The sequence below is a fragment of the Trachurus trachurus genome, assembly GCF_905171665.1.
Source record: "Trachurus trachurus genome assembly, chromosome: 14".
Classification (NCBI taxonomy): domain Eukaryota; kingdom Metazoa; phylum Chordata; class Actinopteri; order Carangiformes; family Carangidae; genus Trachurus; species Trachurus trachurus.
The window spans coordinates 28776730-28798062 of record NC_139903.1 but is presented as its reverse complement, the minus strand read 5'-3'; the positions used below and the strand labels follow the sequence as shown (position 1 = coordinate 28798062).

Below are 21333 nucleotides of genomic sequence, written 5' to 3'. Positions count from 1 at the left end.
AAGTCAACACCAGAAGCTGTCGTCTCAGGCACGATAGATTGATAATGTATACTATTCCTCGTACACGGACTGTCTTTGGGGAAAGTGCCTTCAAAGCATTTGCACCCTCGTCCTGGTATAAATTACAGAGTCATCTTAAATTGGATTATCTCCCAAGTATGGAAGATTTTAAAGCTAGGATCAAGGACTATTTAACTACTGAATGCACATGTTCTCTCACCGAACGCAGCTGTGATTATAATGTATTGATGCGATTTGCTGTTATTGTTTTAGCTGTTTTTATGTTTGTTTTGTTGATGTCTAAATGTGGATGTACTGTGCTGCTTTCTTGGCCAGGACCCCCTTGCAAAAGAGATTCTGAATCTCAATGGGATTATTCCTGGTTAAATAAAGGTTAAATAAAAAAAAAAAATTCATCCAAGATACTCTCTCTCTCTCTCTCTCTCTCTCTCTCTCTCTCTCTCTCTCTCTCTCTCTCTCTCTCTCTCTCTCTCTCTCTCTCTCTCTCTCTCTCTCTCTCTCATAATTGTGTGGTCTTTCCCCTCTTTAGCCAAATAGATATTCATAGATATTCTTGTCTAAACAGGCAATTTTTCATGTGTACCATGCATATACCATAAAATCAGTGTCTCGTTGAGGGTGTTGAGGTGTCACATGAATTCACCATATATTTACCTGGACTGGCATTATTATTTATTTCCAATCCCAAAATCTGAACTGCAGTGTACAATACACAGGATAGAACATGAACAATCAAAATTAAATTAAAACTGTTCCGTCTCAAATGAAAAGTAGCTTTCACTCATTCACAAATGTAAAAAAAAATATGGAGCAATACAAACATCTACCTTTAGACTTTCACAGTATATAGAACCTAAAGCTGCTTTATCATTACTGTAAAAAAAAACAACAACAACTTTGAAACGTCACTTATCCAACATGGGGCCTGTAAGCTCAATGTGTTGATAGTTTTTAATTTTCAAACATGAAAAACAAAGTTAGACATATGAACCCTGCAGATATTTAATTTTAGATCTCCAACAGCTGGTTTCAGTAGTAATCTATTTGTTGATTGGTTAACAGTTGCAGCAACAGAGGTGTGTTACAAGCGTCCTGAGGCTTCCTCCCTCTTCTTCTTGTTAGGGCCACGGGCAATCGCACCGGGCACTGGTCCCAAAAGCTATGAAATAGCTGCAGAGTGGGTGACATCATCGGTTAGAGTGGGAGAGATGCCAGAAAAACTCCAGATTTTTTCTCTTTCCAAACTCGGCCCGGCCACAATTTACACTCTACACACATAATTTTTTCAGAATTTGTAAGACAAACTTGTCCTGTCACTCATCATCTGCTCAAAATATCAGAGAGACTTACAGAATTTAAACTCTGAGCCTCTAAGTGCGGCCACGTCTGTCTCTGCTCCTCATTGAGTCCAATACAAATATTTTCTGAGAGAAGCAGAACGGCCTGATGTTTTAAAACTGCCAGCGTCGCCAAAATATTTACTGTAGAAACACCAAATCGTACCAAAATTTTCAGTAAGTCCTTAGAGCAACGTTGATCTGTGTTTTGTTCTGATAGGAGTTACCGTTTTGTAATGCTAAGCCTAAATGTGAGACCGGTGCAGAGGCAGAAAATGGCTCTTTTTCTCCACGTTTCTGTCTGTCTCAGCCTGCGGGGGGCCCTATCGCCGTGGTAACCTCTTTGATCCTCAGGCCAGAGCTCGTTAACTTCATAAACAATCCACCTGGCGCTCGTTTAAATGTTTATAAACACAGACACAGCTAAATCAGACTGACACAGGATGCAGCTACTAACTAACTATGTGTCAAGTCAGTCACACACACACACACACACACAGACTCTAGAGCCAGCTTCATGTGATTACAGTCACACACACACACACCTTCATGTGATTAAAACACAGTTAACGTGCAACAGAATTTAAACTTAAACCATGATTTAATCTGGTTTTAAAGTTAAACCTTGTTGGTGTCAAATGCGTCAAATGCCTCTCTTGGGAGCAGCTGATAGAGTCCCCCCCAGCTGAAAGCAGCCCACCCCACCAGCCAGAGGGTCCAGGACCATAGGGACTGCAGTGGAGGAAGGCTGCCTTAACACCCTGCACAATGGCACCCAGTACACAGAAGTTAGACATGACCAGTCAGCCCATCACCTGGTCTGTTCAACAAATCAGTTTATGCTACTGTGATTTATGTAGCCTAGTTAAATACTACAGTAATCATCATAGTGTATTGGCAGGAAAGACCATTTAAATCTGTATCAAATATCGATTAATGAATTAATCGATAATTTGCATGTTGGTCTTGGTTAAGTACCACCTTGAAAAAAAACCCAATGTTTTGTTGCTTAAGCTATTCAGTCATTCAATGGTATACTAAAATCCATGTGAAAAAAATGCTTCTCACTGTTCTCAGGTCAAATATTTATATGCGATTAAAATGCAAGTAATTGCGATTAATTAATTACAAAGCCTCTAATTAATTAGATTAATTGTTTTAATTGAGTCCTGGCCCTATTACACAAGATAAACACACACACACACACACACACACACACACACACACACACACACACACACACACACACACACACACACACACACACACACACACACACACACACACACACACACACACACACACAGTTAACCTGTGATTACAGCTCCTTTATATCAGTGCTTATAGAAAGATGATCATGTGTCTGTCTGATCAGCTCTGTCTTGACCTTAAGATCGTGGGTTTGATTCCCATGTTGACAGAGATGGTAAAATCGGCAGTAGCCGTGGCCCATTCAAAATTTCCAGAGAGGAAATTTTCTAGTTTTTATGTATTATTACATTATCGGCACCAGTTATTACATTTTGAAAGGTTTTTTTTAATACCAGGCCAATAACGTAATAACCAGCCAATAATGTAATGCCTTATTACATTATCGGCAAAAAGTTATTACGTTATTGGCTCAAAAGTTTTATTACATTATTGGCACATTATTACACTATTGGCTTTATTACATTTGAAATGGCCAAAATTATTACATTATTGGCAGTTATTACGTTATTGGCAGTTATTACGTTTTTGGTTGTAACAGACCCAGATTCCACCTAGTGGTCCTTTGGTCCCTGTCTCTGAAAGTAAAAATACTTTTTATGTCTTCATGTATTTTTACTCAGTGTTTGTGATCTGTGTTGTTGTCTGTATTGTCTTGCTGCTGCTCTGTGACATTTTTAAATTTCCCCTCGGGGATTAAATAAAGTATTTCTAATTCTAATTCTAATTCAATCCAGCTATCAATGTCAAAACAAAGTCTTAAAATACTGGTCCAGTAGGGGTGCCCCCAATATCTGTTTTGGCAGGTTTTAGCAGGTCACCACTTGTTGAAACAGGAGCTTCTTCATGTTCTAAATATGGAGACATCAGAAAAGTTGAAACCACCGGAGCGTCAGAGAAAAGAGCGCAGGCGGACAGACGTGGTTGAGAAAGTGGCTGTTCCCCAAAACCACAACTGCTTTTGCTTCCTCTTTCATACATGTGTTAATCTTACATGACCGAGTAACTGAGCACACAACACAGACCACCAAACACTCACATGAACACACAAACAGATCACTTATTACACATACACACAACTAGCACTTTGTTTCTCCTTCATCTGTCTTTCTCACATCCTCCTCCCTCCAGAGTCCTGCTCCTCCCACCTCCCACCAAGCTCCACCCACGGTGGAGAGAAAAGGGCAGAAGCCCTGAGCTAAACCTCCAGGCTCAGTATCTCTTGTGTTGTCTTGTGAGTCTGACACAGAGCGACTACAGGAGCAGCGTTGACCTGTCTGAAGAGGGCACCTACACGTAGAAACAGGAGCAATGGGTGCGTTCTGTGTGTCGTATACATACATACCTTAAACCTAAACTGAGATGATGTGTGATGAAGTCTGATTTAACTAACATGTCCGAAATTAAGGAATAAATAAATGAAGGAATAAATAAAGAATGTAAAGAAAATCTAAACTTCTTTCAGGTCCTCATACTTCAAGTGCTCATGTCAATGTGCAGAGGAAACATATTCTAATATCGTTTGTAGGTTCTTCTTCTTCTTCTCCTCCTCCTTCTCCTCCTTCTTCTCCTCCTCCTCCTCCTTCTTACTCTAAATACGGAGACATCAGGAAAGTGAAAACTATCGGAGCTTCAGATGTCACAGCGTCAGCGGACAATCTGCCATACTCAGGTAAACACTGCATTGGTTTATTACTGGTGATATTTATCATATTAAACAGTTTATTATCAACTCCAGTTGTTCTGCCTGGAGATGACGTAGCTTACACACCGGACTGCACAACAGCTGAGAGACTTATCAAAAGGCGGGAGCAAAATATCTGGCCTGCGATGATCCACTGGCACTGACTGACGCACCTATTTATAGTATGAAACTAAGTGTGCAACATTGGCAGATAAGGGGTGCACTGCACTACGTAATTCCGATCTCACCACACTCTGTACGTAGACCTACGCTTATGTAAAGAGTGTGTGAACGTGAAGACAAACATTGGGACGATGGGGGAAAAAAAACAAAAACATACCGCACGCACACATTTATATATTCTTATGATAACATTGAATATTTACACTACTAACAGTCATATTTAGCATGACGAAAATTATTTGAATAATTTTCACGGGAGTACCGGGCCAGGGCCAGGTGGACTGTCAAGCACGGTATACTTGCACTCACACTAGCCATAGAATCCGGACTTTAGGGGGCAAACGTGCTTGGGCAGAGCTTTAGTTTAAAATATATTACCTCTAACATCGTGTTTCGTGTCAAGAAATCAACAGTTTGTTACGAATATTACAACTATTACAAAATAAACTCCCGAAAATCCGTAACAAGAAAGACTACAGGTCGTGTAGGTGACGTCACACACCACATGCCACCCTTTCCCGTGTCAGCTACTCCTTGATAAGGTATCTATGTGGGACACCCGATCTGTGCTGTAGTCCGTAGAACAGCCTTCACACAAAAATAAATTCTTCCATTGCGGTCAAACTGCTGATTTTTTTGGCGTTTTAAATAGGTTAAGGTCATATATTTTTCTAATGACACAATTAAATTGGATCACGACAATTTTGACACCCATTCACTTACATGGAGATTTTTTCTGAATTGAGGTCCCATGGCGAGCTTCTGTTCTGCTTCCGCTTAAAGGGATAGTTCAACATTTTGGCAAATTGGCCCATTGCCATAATCCCTATAGTCATAGCAGTAGGTTCGTTACCTTTATTTGTCGGTGTAAGCTATTTTTAGAACGGAGGAGCGGAGCGTCAGGCTGCTCAGAGTTACGCTACGGAGGCTAAAGGAATTTCTTGGTTTCCCTCATCAAACTCATCAAATACAAAATCCCAATACTCCAAAACGCTTTTGTGGACAAGTTGTGACCTGCACAATGACCACACTATGAGATAATAATGGAACGTTACGAAACGGAACCGTTTTCGAGGTAAATACAGGGTAAATACAGAGTCTGCTTGCTGAAAAACTGTCCCTGAATGCAACGCGCATCAGCGGTTTTGCATGAATTTACCTCTAAAACAGCTCCATCTCGTAACGTTCCATTATTATCTCATAGCGTGGTGATTGGGCAGCTCACAATTTGTCCACGACAGAATTTTGGAGTTGTTGGGTTTCGTATTTGATGAGTTTGATGAGAAAAACCAAGAAATTCCCTCCATAGCATAGCTCTGAGCAGCCTGCTGCTCCGCTCCTCCGTTCTAAAAATAGCTTACACCGACAATTAAAGGTAACGAACCTACTGCTATGACTATAGCGATTATGGCAATGGGCCAATTTGCCAAAATGTTTAACTATCCCTTTAAGCTCTCTATGCTCATCCCCCTATCACAAGTGTTGCCCATGGTCAGGAGGCTCATGCTCCCTCAGAAGAGGTTTTCTGCTGGTCACACATGCATTTTGTGTGAGTGTGTGTGACTAATAAAATGCTATAGCTTCTATGTCAGTGCAAACAGATCCAGTTGTTGCACTAATTATCCTGTTTTCTGTTGGATTTGTCTCTACAAGGTGTCGCTGCATCAGAGGCCATGGCAAAGCATGACAGTGGCCCAATGGGAAAGTACAAGGAGATCATCATCAACAAAGTTGCAAGAAAAAAAGACATCCATCCAGCTCTCATTGCTGCCATCATCTCCAGAGAGTCTAGAGCTGGAGAGGCGATCAAAGACAGTCGGCCTGAGCCTGGTTGGGGAGACTGGAACCCAAAGAAACAAAAGTACAACGCTTTTGGACTGATGCAGGTTGGAACAACTACTGTTTACTCACATCTTCTTAGTAAAGACTCACATTACAATACAATAATACACATGTTCATCCCACTGCATTCACACTGTGTAGATTGATGAGGGAAACAGTGGTGTGAAGCCAGATGGTGAATGGGACAGCGTGAAACACCTCCTCCAAGCCACTCAGATGTTGGTTGATCACATTTGTGTAATCCAGAGAAAGGACATTTGTAAAGATTGGAGCAAAGAGGAGCAACTGAAAGGTTTGTTTCACTCACTCATTGGACTCTATGTGCATCAACTTACTGTACTTCACATTTTGTTTGGCTTTGGTCTCATTTCTGTTTTGTCTCTGCAGGAGGGATCGCAGCCTACAACATGGGGGATCAAAAAGTAACATCCAAAAATGTAGATCAGCACACAACAAGTAAAGACTACGCCAATGATGTTGTGGCCAGAGCTCACTGGTTCATAAAGAATGGCTACAAATGAAACTGAAACGTAAAAAGTGTTGAAATAAATGAAACATTATGTAATACACATCTTCTATTAGAATTTTACAAAAATAAACATTAATTGACAAGTGGTGTGTCAGTTGACAGGGGGGGGCAACCGGGTATGCTGTCCCCGGGCCTCAGGACCATAGGGGCCCCAATTTATTTTACTTTACATTCACATATATAGGGGGGGGGGCCCTATGATGGTGTCTTGTCCCTGGGCCCCAGCAAGTCTGTTGACAGCCTGTGTGTGTTGGTAGGGAATGGTTGTGATGACTGAAATTGTTCACTACAAAAAATGTTTAAACAATCTGCATCTGTAAGTAAGTAACAAACGGCTGATTTTTATTTTCTTCTAATTTGATTCATTTCAGTTTTTTTCTGTGTTGTATGTGTTCTTTTCTTCGGTATAACAGTATCATATCACTATTATAATTTTACATTGTGTTGCGTTCATAAACAGCTGTCCTCTTGTTTAAAACACAAAATAAATCGTCTTAAAATACAAAGAGCAAAAAGGAAAGATGGTAATGACCCTGCCCTGGATACACAAACAGGAAATTAGTGGTTACGTGACAAACACCATAAGAAAATTTTGAGAGAATTGCTTCCTGTTTCATTCCATTACATATTGGGTCATGCAGACAACTTGCTCTGACTGTGGCTGCAGTAGATGGTGATCCAGTCATCTTCACTAAAAAAGGAGAATTTATAGAATGGTGGTATGGTGAAACAAAATCATGTGTGAGTAATTGAAGTGGGACCTAATTACCTTAACACTAGAACCGCCGACATTCCAACACCCCCTAGAACCGCCGAGGGGGTCATTTTTACCCCCTGCCTCCACTCCGTCATCAATCACAAGGATGTCCTTTTTTTTAAGCAGTAAAGTTGTTCATTTTCATCATTTCTTTTAAATAATAAGTAGTGCTTGATAAAAATACTTTTAAATTTTGAATCTATGGGGAGAGTTATTAATTTTACAGTTGCTTTAGCCTAGACTATTTCGTTATGAACCGAAAAAATACATCGTCAAAAATACATTTCGCCGTTTTTTCTCTCCCTCTTCCTCTCTCTCTCTCTCTCTCTCTCTCTCTCTCTCTCTCACTCACTCACTCACTCACACACTCACACACACACACACACACACACACACACACACACACAAACTTACGTTTCAGTAGCAACACACACGCTGCACACACGCGCGTCGTCTCTACATTCGGGCCGATACGGAACACTACGGAACACTGTCCACACACTGCCTGTCCACAGGCTCTTCATGCACATTGTTGAGATTTTGTTTTTAGTGCGTTTTAACACCACATCTCCTCCTTTTCTCTTCATGCATGGTCAGCAGGATAGGTAGGCTACTTGTCAAACGGCGTGTAATAGCCGTTGCTAAGCAACCGGACAGCGGCGTGAATGTTGATCACGGCACTAAACAGCTGTTTTCTATTGGGGGTAAAAATTACCCCCTCGGCGGTTCTAGGTATAAATGGTCATATTTTTTTTAATTTTTATCCCACAGACTTCAAAATTCACTAGATGATTAATGAACCCATTTTAGGAAAAGTCATGAACTGAGAGAAGTGGAGGTTTTGTTTTAACAGAGTTACACATATTTAAAAACACCAAGGGGGTAAAAATGACCCCTTGGCGGTTCTAGTGTTAAAGGGGTCATAGCAGTAGGTTCGTTACCTTTATTTGTCGGTGTAAGCTATTTTTAGAATGGCGGAGCGAAGCAGCAGGCTGCTCAGAGTTACGCTATGGAGGCTAAAGGTATTTCTTGGTTTCCCTCATCAAACTCATCAAATACAAAATCCCAATACTCCGAAATGCTTTCGTTGACAAGTTGTGACCTGCACATTCACCACGCTATGAGATAATAATGGAACGTTACGAAACGGAGCCGTTTTCGAGGTAAATACAGGGTAAATACAGAGTCTGCTTGCTGAAAAACTGTCCCTGAACGCAACGCGCATCAGCGGTTTTGCATTAATTTACCTCTTAAACGGCCCCGTCTCGTAACGTTCCGCTATTATCTCATAGCGTGGTGATTGTGCAGCTCACAACTTGTCCACGACAGCGTTTTGGAGTTGATGGATTGTGTATTTGATGAGTTTGATGAGGGAAACCAAGAAATTCCCTTAGCCTCCATAGCTGAGCAGCCTGCCACTCCACTCCGCCGTTCTAAAAATAGCTTACACCGACAATTAAAGGTAACGCACCTACTGCTATGACTATAGCGATTATGGCAATGGGCCAATTTGCCAAAATGTTGAACTATCCCTTTAAATATCAATTCATGTATCCATTGGAAATTGGTTGGTCTTGGGAGGGGCTTACTGTTTATAAGGCTCTGGCCAAGGAAGAGCTTGAGAGAGAGTGAGTGATGCCACACACAGTGAATTCAAGGTCCAGAGGGGACATTTGTTTTGGGCCCGTAGTGCCTTTTGGTTGCATAGCAAAACATTTCATAGACAGAGAGACATCTATTCAATCATCCGCATACATGACATGCAGGACATACGTAAAATAGGTCTAGTCAGTGCTTGTGCAATAAAATGACATACCAAGACATCATAAAAGGCCATCAGAGCTCAATATAATAAATAGAAATAAAAGGGGAAACTTGCAGTAATAAATAAAAAACATGTTAAGAAATGTTGAAAAACTTATAATACGACCATAATAAATTCAACCTTTAAGCAAGATTTGTGCAAAAAGCAAAGGAAATTACAGTAGCCCATGACAATAGAAGCTAGTTCTGCCTCTGACAGGGAGACGCAACAGAGTCAGCAAATGCAGGCGGTATGGAGGGGTTAGGGTTTGAGGGGTGGGGTGTGTGCCAAGCAGGCAATGGGCCTCCCCCCCTGCTTGACTGGATATTGACCCACAGCCGTGTGGTTCAATAACTTAGGTGGGGCTGGGGGAGGGGTGTGTTCAGTTGTCTGTTGAGGAGAGATATGGATGTGGGGACAAATTACAGTTTTCAGCGAGAGTCAAAGTATGTGAAGTGTGCCAAACCGAGGGCCAAAACGTCCAGGTTTTTTTCCCCCATCGTGCCAGTAAGAGTTGATTTGATAATTTTGCTGCTATCATTGTTGATAAAATTGAAGAAAAGCGTAGTACATTCTAGAGGTAATAATTTAGGCATGGGACTCTCAAAGGATCAAACAAGAAAAATTGCACTCTTGAAAAACAGCCACTGCTGCTGTTTTGATAAAATAAAAGCATCCTAGCATTTTATTTAGAGCACCCAAATAGAGGCGTAACATAAAGCAAGACAACGAGAAGGGAGCAGTAGTTATGTGTGGAATATATTCTGATATTCACAATGGCAAAAAGAAATGATTAGCTAGAAACACACAGCAAGAAAGGAAAGGAGCAACCTTTCAACATTTGACATAGGCTATCTATGACATTAATACCATTTGTGACGATTTTTCTTTTTCCCATCGCACGGTACATCTTCACTTCACGCACTCTTACACGAGCATAGGTCGACGTAGAGTGGGGTGAGATCGAAATAAAGTAGAGCAGTGTGCTAGTGCACGCCTTATCTGTTGTTCACTTAGTTTCATACTATAAAGAGGTGCGTCAGTGCCAGTGAATCTCAGTGGTTCCCAAACTTTCTCTGCTGGGCCCTTTGGCTGATAAGAACATTTCCAGCCCCCCTCCCCTTTTTTTTTTTTTTTTTTACTGTATCAATAACAGTATTCTTTTCTGTCAATGTATTTTCAAGCACCTGAACAGAGTAATTATTTTTTCTTTTTGTTTCTTTTTAATTTTTTTTGTGTAACAATATCAACCTGACCATCCCTGCTGCTCATATAACATACAGTTCATAGTGATTCCATCAACGTCAGGACAATTAAGGGAAAACCCTGCCTTCACCTCCCAAATGACAGCTGTCAGATGAGACAACTTTCCAGCTTGTGTGTGCGTTTATGTATTTGTCAGTATCTAAACAGAGCACGAGAGAGATGAACACACACACACACGCACACACGTCTACGCCAGGGACACACCGGCCGCAGAAGCGCCGCGAGTAGCCGCGAAGCGAGTAGTCTGTGTTAACCCCAAACACCTCCAAAGAAGCTACTAGTTATATCTGTCAGACAGAAACCTCCTGAGATACCACTCATAGGGAAACCTCCTTCATCTCTTAGACTCTCTCTGTGAGCCACAATCCTCCATGAGAACTGGTTCTGTTGTGCTTCGGATCTGCAGGTGCTGTTCAGAACAGCATACAGTATTGTCCACTCAGGTGAACAAGACTTTTTTTTCACTTTTCCTATTTTTTTTTTGTTTACATGTTTTAATTTCTTAAAATATATATATTTTGTTATTTTGGCCATCCTCAGTAGAGAGCTTTGAATCACCCTGTGTCTAAGGTTCCATACAGATAAAGAGACAAGGCCCTTTGCCTGTTACAGTCAGTGGGAGCTGTTTCTTGTAAATCACATGGTCCTTTTTTTCTGCCCTGCTCCTCTGATATCCAGGTCTGAGAGAGGAAAGGAATGCCTCAGCCAAACGTTGAATACTCAGCTACATATTCAAGTATCTATCCATACCTCAGTGTAACTACATCAATGCATCCATGTGAAAATAGACAGTTTAAAGTCTGCACTGTTCCTCACTTTCCCATGTACCCTTACTGACAAGATGAAAAGCTGCTCTTGACGTAAAACTGATTATGCTTTACTGCAGTGGTTCTCAACTGGTGGGTCGGGACCCAAAAGTGGGTCGCGGACCCGTTCTAGATGGGTCGCTGACAGCTGGTCAAAAAAGTAAATAATATTTAATGCACATCTGATGTTGGACATGTCTTTTATTTTGAAAAATAACTTATATTGAAAGGCACACGAGACACGTGAACACATGCAGTTGTAATGCTCCTCCTCACTTTCTTATTATTTGCTCTGAATGCAGAGATATCAGTTTCTTATTAATGTGGCCTGAATGCAGTGAATCTTGTTTTGTTTTGTGGGTCTTTATTTTGTGCAATTTGATATTTATTCACTTTTGTGAATATGCTGTGAATGCAGAGATGCCTTAGAAGTCAAATATATCGTTTTGTTGGTCTCCATTTTGTGCAGTTTGATATTATTTTATTCACTTCCGTACATGCAGTTGTCATGGTAACTCCTCAGTTTCATTCATGTGCTCTGAAATGCACTTTGCTCAATAAAGAGCAACATGAGTTTTTAAAGGCTTTAAAAAAAAAATCTTGGTTTGAATTCTATAAAAGTGGGTCGCGACTTAATGACCATGGGAAAAGGGGGGGCCCAGAGTGAGACTAGTTGAGAACCCCTGCTTTACTGTACATTAATTTTAGCAGATCTGTCTGCAGATCAGACATAAAACTACTCTGTTCCTGAGTCAACTTGACTCTTTTTTGTGTGCGTGTGTATTCCTCAGCAATCAGCAATCACCGTTTTAAATACTGGTACTGTTTTGAAGGTTATCGATTTGGCATCGGTATTGAAATAAACCTTATCAATACCCAACTCTAGACTGAGAATATATATTTTTTTACACCTCTGTGGAATCAAGCACCTAGAAAGTGACCTGGTGTGATTTCTAAAGTTTTATCTGTGTTCATTGAAAAGAGCAAAGGTTTAATGGGTCTCTTATCTGGATGTTAGAGTTTCATAAGACTTCAAGGGATCATCCTCCATGCTGTTAGCCCTGCTGAACTTTAGACTGTATCATCATGACACAGACTGAAACTGAAACTGAAAGAGATAATCAAAAAAGCAAAATGTAATTCACTGAAAGTAAAGAAAACTTCTACAAATGATTTTGATGTTAAAACTGTGAGCTCATCAACTGCAACTGATTTGATGTAGCCTATATTATTATTTCTAGATCTTCCAATATTGCACAAATGGGAAGGAGTTTCCTAATGAAGACATGGAAACCTGGAAATCAGCTGGTTTATTTTCACCAGTGAACTCCAATAGGACACGTGGGAGAGGTTTACTCTCTGCAGGTGAATCACAGAGAGATCCTATCAGCAACATGCATTGTCCTTGGCTGGACTTGAACCTGAATGTTACATGTTTATTGGTGGGCGTGGTCATTTCTAGGTGAGTATATAGCAAGGTACAGACAGGTGAGTCTGACACAGAGCGACTACAGGAGCAGCAGTGACTCGTCTGAAGAGGTCATCTACACGAGGAAACAGGAGCAATGGGTGCGTTCTGTGTTTCATACATACATACATTACTGTGGCTGCTGTGTAACAATGTAAAGAAAATGTAAACTTCTCCCAGGTCCTCCTACTTCAAGTCCTCATGTCAATGTGCTGAGGAAACATAATCTAATAGCTTCATCATTTGTAGGTTCTTCCTCCTCTTCTTGTCCTTCTTCTTGCTCCAAATACGGAGACATCAGTAAAGTGGACACTACCGGAGCTTCATATGACACAGCGAGAGCGGACGGTCACAGCCCAGGTAAACACTGCATTGGTTTATTACTTGTGATATTTAATATATTAAATATTCAGAAACAATATCAGAGCAGCTGTCCTTCTGTGAAGATGATCTTGTTGAACAAAATGTCTAAGTCTACAATTAACTTCATCTTATTTTCTGACATTCTCTCAAAGCCTAAAGTCCCATTGGCTTTTTGTCGAGGTTACCAGGGTGATGCTATAACCTCCTGGCTGGTCTGCAAAAATCTAGTATCCTCATTGCACTCTGCAGACTGTGTGATGGAATATTAACACCACGATGGAAAAAAAATCCCAACTTTTTAAAAGATAATGTAATATATTATGACTGAAATATAATTACTTGAATTTCATAATATTACAAGTTTTTTCATTAGGTTTGTGACATTTTCTCACACTGATGACTTTATTCTCATAAATGGAAATTGATTGTTTTTTTTTTTAAATATGACTTTTTTTCTAAGAGTATTATGACTTTTCTCAAAATTATAACTTTTTTTCTCAGTAATAGTAACATGACTTTATTATTTGGAAGTTGTCTGCTCCACGTGATGACTCTTTGGTGCATTCTGGTTTGTGGTAAGAATTTACTCACCCCCCTGTCACCTGTTGAAGTGTTGCCCATGGTGATGCTCCCTCAGTAGAGGTTTTCTTCTCTTCTCTGTATTTGTCACATGCACACATGCATTATATGGTGTGAGACTATAAATGATGTCAGTGCAAACAGATGCATTTGTTGCACTAATTTAATGACCCTGTTTTCTGTTGGATTTGTCTCTACAAGGTGTCGCTGCATCAAAGGCCATGGCAGAGCATGACAGTGGCCCAATGAGAAAGTACAAGAACATCATTAACATAGTTGCAGGAGAAAAAAACATCCATCCAGCTCTCATTGCTGCCATCATCTCCAGAGAGTCTAGAGCTGGAGAGGCGATCAAAGACAGTCGGCCTGAGCCTGGTTGGGGAGACTGGAGAGAAGATGAAGGGATATACAGGGCTTTTGGACTGATGCAGGTTGGAACAACTACTGTTTACTCACATCCTCTTAGTAAAGACTCTAATTACAATAACTCAAATGTTCGTCCCATTGCATTCACAATCTGTAGATTGATAAGAAAAACAGTGGTGTGACGCCAGTTGGTAAATGGGACAGTGAGGAACACCTCCGCCAAGCCACTCAGATCTTGGTTGATCTAATTCGTGTAATCCAGAGAAAGGACATTTGTAAAGATTGGAGCAAAGAGGAGCAACTGAAAGGTTTGTTTCACTCACTCATTGGACTCTGTGTGCTTCAACTTACTGTACTTCACATTTTGTTTGGCTCTGCTCTCATTGCTGTTTTGTCTCTGCAGGAGGGATCGCAGCCTACAACATGGGGGATACGGCGGTGGAATCTGACGACCCAGATAACGTGGATGAAAATACAACAGGTAAAGACTACGCCAATGATGTCGTGGCCAGAGCTCAGTGGTTCATAAAGAATGGCTATGACGACTGAAGCTGAAACAACAAAAGTACTGAAGTGAATGAAACATTATGTAATACATGATCTTCTATCAGAATATTACAAAAATAAACATGAATCAACAAGTGGTATGTTAGAGAATGATTGTGATGACTGAAACTGTTCACTACAAAATTATTTAAAGAATCTGCATCTGTTCATTTGACTCAGTTTGAACTACAAACTGCTGGATTTTTATTTTCTTTTAATTTAATTAATTTCAGTTTTTTTCTGTGTTGGTATGTGTTCCTTTCTTCCGTATAGCTGTATAATATCACATACTGTATATTATAATTTTACATTGAGTTGCATTCATAAACAGCTGTCCTCTTGTTTAAAACACAAAAGAAATAGTCTTAAAATACAAGTACAGCAAAATGGTAATGATCCTGCCCTGGATACACAGACAGGAAATTACAGCACAGGAAAATGTACAAGTGAATTCCTTCCTGTTTCATTTAACCTGATAAGATATCTTAATTGTTATACAGCTGTGACCACTGAAACACGGCAAAAGTGTTCCACTTTCATTATCCCTATCATTATCCTGGCACCTGGTAAAACAGACACTCAGCTCTGTAAAAGAAATAAACTACAGACCAGATTTGTTATTTCAGGAGTTTATTCCATCATATGTTTTTACCCGGGCTGCTGCCATCTTGGTCCACTCCCTCCCTGTGCCTGAGGTTTAAACCAGAGCAGCTCATGAATGTTGCCTTAGCAGCTACAGTACCTGCAGCTGGTTAATGGCTGGTCATACCATGTTCCACTGAGTTGGGGGGTTGGTTTGGAATTTAGATAATGGATAATATGGTCAAACAAAATCATGTGTGAGTTATTGAAATGATGATTTGTTGACTGTCTTGTATTTCACAATAAAAAGTTTTTAAAAAAGAAGGAGAAAAAAGAAATGATGATGTGGTTTTGTCGTGTGCTGCGGGGTTTAATGTGAGACCTGATTACCTGAATTATCAATTATTGTATTAATTGTATTAATTGGTTGGTCTTGGGAGGGGCTTAGTATTTATAAGGCTCTGGCCAAGGAAGAGCTCGAGAGAGAGAGTGATACCATGAATCATGGTTTCCTGTAAATAAATGCACAGCTCAAACAATAGATGTGACTGCAAACATCTTCTTTTTTTTTTACTACTTGACTTACTTTTTTGCTAGTGTCAGTGTACGAATGTGAAGAAGAAAAACAATCAAATTAACCAAACACATCTGCAGATTCTTTCTATGGAGACACTTTTGCCTGCACCTGTGCAGACTGTCGCAGCTATCAGTGATGCCACAGTATCCCATTTTCCTTCAGAGTTTCTCAAATCCGGGATACTGGTGTATCCTGGTTTCTGACATTGGGATATGATGTTTACATGCACAAACACAAAAACAGGATACTCAAAAATCCAGTCTGTGATAAGGCACTGAAGGAGGCTCAAACTACTGGAGCTTTAGAGAAAAGTGCTCAGAAGGACAGGCTGGGATACTCAGGGTCCGATTTGTTGGTTGGTTGGTTAATTTGGGAGAAAACACCTCCAAAGAAGCTACTAGTTATATCTGTCAGACAGAAACCTCCTGAGATACCACTCATAGGGAAACCTCCTTCATCTCTTAGACTCTCTCTGTGAGCCACAATCCTCCATGAGAACTGGTTCTGTTGTGCTTCGGATCTGCAGGTGCCATTTCAGAACAGCATATTGTCCACTCACGTGAACAAGACTTTTTTTTCACTTTTCCTAATTTTTTTTTTTGTTTACATGTGAAGAGTTCATTTGCAAAAGCAGATAAGTGCCATTTTGAAAAAAATGAGCTGAGGCTTTGTAATAATTATTTGCAAGTGTTGTTTTCAATAAAACTTTATTTTTTGGAGATATGTCATATGTCTCAAAGTCACTCAACTTTGGTTTGACTGATATCACCTTATGTAAATTTAAAAAAAATATTTTTAAAAAACGATAAAAAAAAAAAATCTGCTTTTGCAAATGAACTCTTCATGTTTTAATTTCTTAAAATATATATATTTTGTTATTTTGGCCATCTAAATGTTCTATATGTTTCCATTCCTCGGTAGAGAGCTTTGAATCACCCTGTGTCTAAGGTTCCAGATAGATAAAGAGACAAGGCCCTTTGCCTGTTACAGTCAGTGAGAGCTGTTTCTTGTAAATCACATGGTCCTTTTTTTCTGCCCTGCTCCTCTGATATCCAGGTCTGAGAGAGGAAAGGAATGCCTCAGCCAAACGTTGAATACTCTACATATTCAAGTATCTATCCATACAGTATCCTCAGTGTAACTACATCAATACATCCATGTGAAAATAGACAGTTTAAAGTCTGCACTGTTCCTCACTTTCCCATGCACCCTTACTGACAAGATGAAAAGCTGCTCTTGACGTAAAACTGATTATGCCTTACTGTACATGAATTCTATCTGTCTGCAGATCAGACATAAAACTACTCTGTTGTACATTTCAGTCAACTTGACTCTTTTTTGTGTGCGTGTGTCTGTGTATTCCTCAGCAATCAGCAATCACCGTTTTAAATACTGGTACTGTTTTGAAGGTTATCGATTTGGCATCGGTATTGAAATAAACCTTATCAATACCCAACTCTAGACTGAGAATATATATTTTTTTACACCTCTGTGGAATCAAGCACCTAGAAAGTGACCTGGTGTGATTTCTAAAGTTTTATCTGTGTTCATTGAAAAGAGCAAAGGTTTAATGGGTCTCTTATCTGGATGTTAGAGTTTCATAAGACTTTACAGGATCATTATACATTCTGTTAGCCATGCTGAACTTTAGACTGTATCATCATGACACAGACTGAAACTGAAACTGAAAGAGATAATCAAAAAAGCAAAATGTAATTCACTGAAAGTAAAGAAAACTTCTACAAATGATTTTGATGTTAAAACTGTGAGCTCATCAACTGCAACTGATTTGATGTAGCCTATATTGTTATTTCTAGATACATTTCCTAATAAAGACTTGGAAACCTGGAAATCAGCTGGTTTCTTATCACCAGTGAACTCCAATAGGACACGTGGGAGAGGTTTACTCTCTGCAGGTGAATCACAGACAGATCAGCAACATGCTCATTGTCCTTGGCTGGACTTGAACCAATAAATATTATTTATTGGTGGGCGTGGTCATTTCTAGGTGAGTATATAGCAAGGTACAGACAGGTTAGTCTGACAGAGCGACTACAGGAGCAGCAGTGACTCGTCTGAAGAGGTCATCTACACGAGGAAACAGGAGCAATGGGTGCGTTCTGTGTTTCATATATACATACAAACATTACTGTGGCTGCTGTGTAACAATGTAAAGAAAATCTAAACTTCTCTCAGGTCCTCCTCCTACTTCAAGTGTTCATGTCAATGTGCTGAGGAAACATAATCTAATAGCTCCATCATTTGTAGGTTCTTTCTCCTCTTCTTATCCTTCTTCTTGCTCCAAATACGGAGACATCAGTAAAGTGAAAACTACCGGAGCTTCATATGACACAGCGAAAGCGGACCGTCTGTCATACTCAGGTAAACACTGCATTGGTTTATTACTTGTGATATTTAATACATGAAATATTCAGAAACAATGTCAGAGCAGCTGTCCTTCTGTGAAGATGATCTTGTTGAACAAAATGTCTAAAGGGGTGTTCACACCAAACGCGATGCTGCGTTGCCGCGAAAATCGCGTCAACGCGCGAGTTGAAAATATTGAACTTTTGTGGCGACATCGCGTGACGCCGTGACGCGACAGCCTATCAGCGTTGACATTCTGACACAACAATACACTGCTACCGACTGCTACTCACCAGGGACAGATGGACAGGCACTCCGCAGCAGAAATGAAGCGCCTGTAATAAAACTTTAACTTAGTCTAATCTAGTATCCTCATTTCACTCTGCAGACTGTGTGATGGAATATTAACACCACGATGAAAAAAAAAAAATCCCACATTTTTAAAAGATAATGTAATATTTTATGACTGAAATATAATTACTTGAATTTCATAATATTACAAGTTTTTTCATTAGGTGTTGTGACCTTTTCTCACACTGATGACTTTATTCTCATAAATGGGAATTGATTTTTTTTTTTAAATATGACTTTTTTTTCTAAGAGTATTATGACTTTTCTCAAAATTATAACTTTTTTTCTCAGTAATAGCATCATGACTTTATTATTTGGAAGTTGTCTGCTCCATGTGATGACTCTTTGGTGAATGCTGGTTTGTGTCAAGATGTTCACCCCCCTGTCACCTGTTGAAGTGTTGCCAGGTCAGGAGGGTGATGCTCCCTCAGTAGAGGTTTTCTTCTCTTCTCTGTATTTGTCACACACATGCATACATGCATTATATGGTGTGAGACTATAATAAAATGATGTAGCTTCTATGTCAGTGCAAACAGATGCATTTGTTGCACTAATTTAATGACCCCTGTTTTCTGTTGGATTTGTCTCTACAAGGTGTCGCTGCATCAGAGGCCATGGCAGAGCATGACAGTGGCCCAATGGAAGATTACAAGAACATCATTAACATAGTTGCAGGAGAAACATACATCCATCCAGCTCTCATTGCTGCCATCATCTCCAGAGAGTCTAGAGCTGGAGAGGCGATCAAAAACAGTCGGCCTCGGCCTGGTTTTGGAGACGGAGGAAATGGTTTTGGACTGATGCAGGTTGGAACAACTACTGTTTACTCACATCCTCTTAGTGTGTGTGAATAACAGTTAATCGCTTCCTCTGATCTGTCTGTGGCAACTCCCTTGTTCTTCTACTCAAGTTCCTGTCAAATGCCAGTAAATGATATCAGACTGCCACCTAGTGGCCAGTCTTTTGTTGCTGCAGCAAGGTATTAAAAGTGAGGAGACTATAGAGTGCCGAAGCGGAAGCAGGAAGTAACGGCCCCATGGGTCTTCAATTCGAAAAAAGGCTCCATAGAAATTAACGAGACTACAAGATTTATTTCGTGATCCGTTTGAATTGTGCCATGACAAAAAAAAATATCCTCTACCTGTTTAACACATCACGTTTCATGCCGAGAAATCAGCAGTTTGTTGTAAACCTATTGTAAAATAAAATTCCGAAGAATCTGTAACCAGAAAGACTACAGGTCGCGTAGGTGACGTCACACACCAAATGCCGCCCTTTGCCGTGTCCGTTGGTGACGTATTTCTTGTGGGACACAGATCTGTAGTCCGTAGAGCGTCGTCACACAAAATACATTCTTCTGTTGCCGTTTTACGATAAACTGCTGATTTCTCGGCATGAAACGTGATGTTTTAAACAGGTAGAGGACATATTTTTTTGTCATGGCACAATTCAAACGGATCACGAAATAAATCTTGGAGTCTCGTTCATTTCTATGGAGCCTTTTTTCGAATTGAGGACCCATGGGGCCGTTACTTCCTGCTTCCGCTTCGGCACTCTATTGAGTCCTGTAAGCTAAACCTGCGCATCTCATCACTTTGAGATCATCTTTTTTTTTTACTAATCTGCTAGAAATCCTTTTGTGTTTTTTTATTCAATGGTACATTATTTAATTACTATGGATAGAGGAGGTAATTTGACACCACAAAAGTGTAAAAATAACACTACATATTTATGGCATGAAAAATGTGATTTTGGTTATTTTTTCATACTTGAGGAGGTCTCTGGGCCACGTATATACTGCCCCATGCATCAAACTGGTCATAAACGGAGAAACACACACCGCCCATTTGTAGGAACATTCTCTTTAAGACGAGCAGATAGCACTTCCTCCTTTCTGTGATGTCACACACAAGGTAACTCCGCCCACCGTGACCAGTTTTTTTTTTTTTTTTTTTTTCAATTTTTATGAATGCAGCTTAGGTTTCAGTTACTTGCCTGTGATTGGCCCGACCACATGCCACTCAAAAACAGTGAGCCAATCAGAGGAGAGGTTCTCATTCTCTCTTCTGATTGGCCAAATTACCTGTGCCTGCTCGAGCTCCAGAAAGGGGCAGCATAAACGATATTACAGTAAGCAGATCACAGGTACTCAAAACCAATGATACATCTTGTTAGGGATATCAGCAAGTAAATAAACCCAGAGAAAAGTGCACAGCATGGGGCCTTTAAGTTTCATTGTCACTGTCTAGTGTTAGCCAGTGATAATTTCTTATTTTGACTTCATTTTACTCTCACAGACTTTTGTGTACAGTATGACAGTCCATCTCTTGTAAGATAAAATATAGTAGTTTTAGTACTACTTACAATGAAACCTCTATTTGCTGGACGGATTTTTCACAATTTCCACAGCACTCCATAACTGGCATCCAGACCATCAGAGCGACACCAAGCAAAGTTCCAAAGATATTTGAAAACAGTAATAAACAACGCTGCCCTCCAGAGAACCATCCAACAAGCACAACTTGTTGATACCACCCTGTCATTCACAACCTCCCTCCCCAGCCCCTAACCCGCCTCTGTCCATGACCCAGTAACTGAGCACACAACACAGACCACCAAACACACACACACACACACACACACACACACACACACACACACACACACACACACACACACACACACACACACACACA

General features: G+C 40.2%; 2 protein-coding genes across 2 annotated transcripts; both read left to right on the top strand.

Moving 5' to 3' along the window:
* Positions 1-3807: 3807 nt before the first annotated feature.
* Positions 3808-6817, top strand: LOC310997466 (lysozyme g-like). The gene is made up of 5 exons (XM_083987174.1): positions 3808-3882; positions 4096-4239; positions 6088-6320; positions 6418-6568; positions 6664-6817. Exons 1-5 carry the CDS (start codon positions 3879-3881, stop codon positions 6795-6797), a joined length of 666 nt encoding a protein of 221 aa, XP_083843300.1. The 5' UTR covers positions 3808-3878; the 3' UTR covers positions 6798-6817.
* Positions 6818-12955: 6138 nt separating this feature from the next.
* LOC310997229 (lysozyme g-like) lies at positions 12956-14763 on the top strand (the record flags this gene model as incomplete). Its single annotated transcript, XM_083986906.1, has 5 exons — positions 12956-13007; positions 13156-13266; positions 14050-14279; positions 14372-14522; positions 14618-14763. Exons 1-5 carry the CDS (start codon positions 13004-13006, stop codon positions 14761-14763), a joined length of 642 nt encoding a protein of 213 aa, XP_083843032.1. The 5' UTR covers positions 12956-13003.
* Between the last annotated feature and the right edge of the window lie 6570 nt (positions 14764-21333).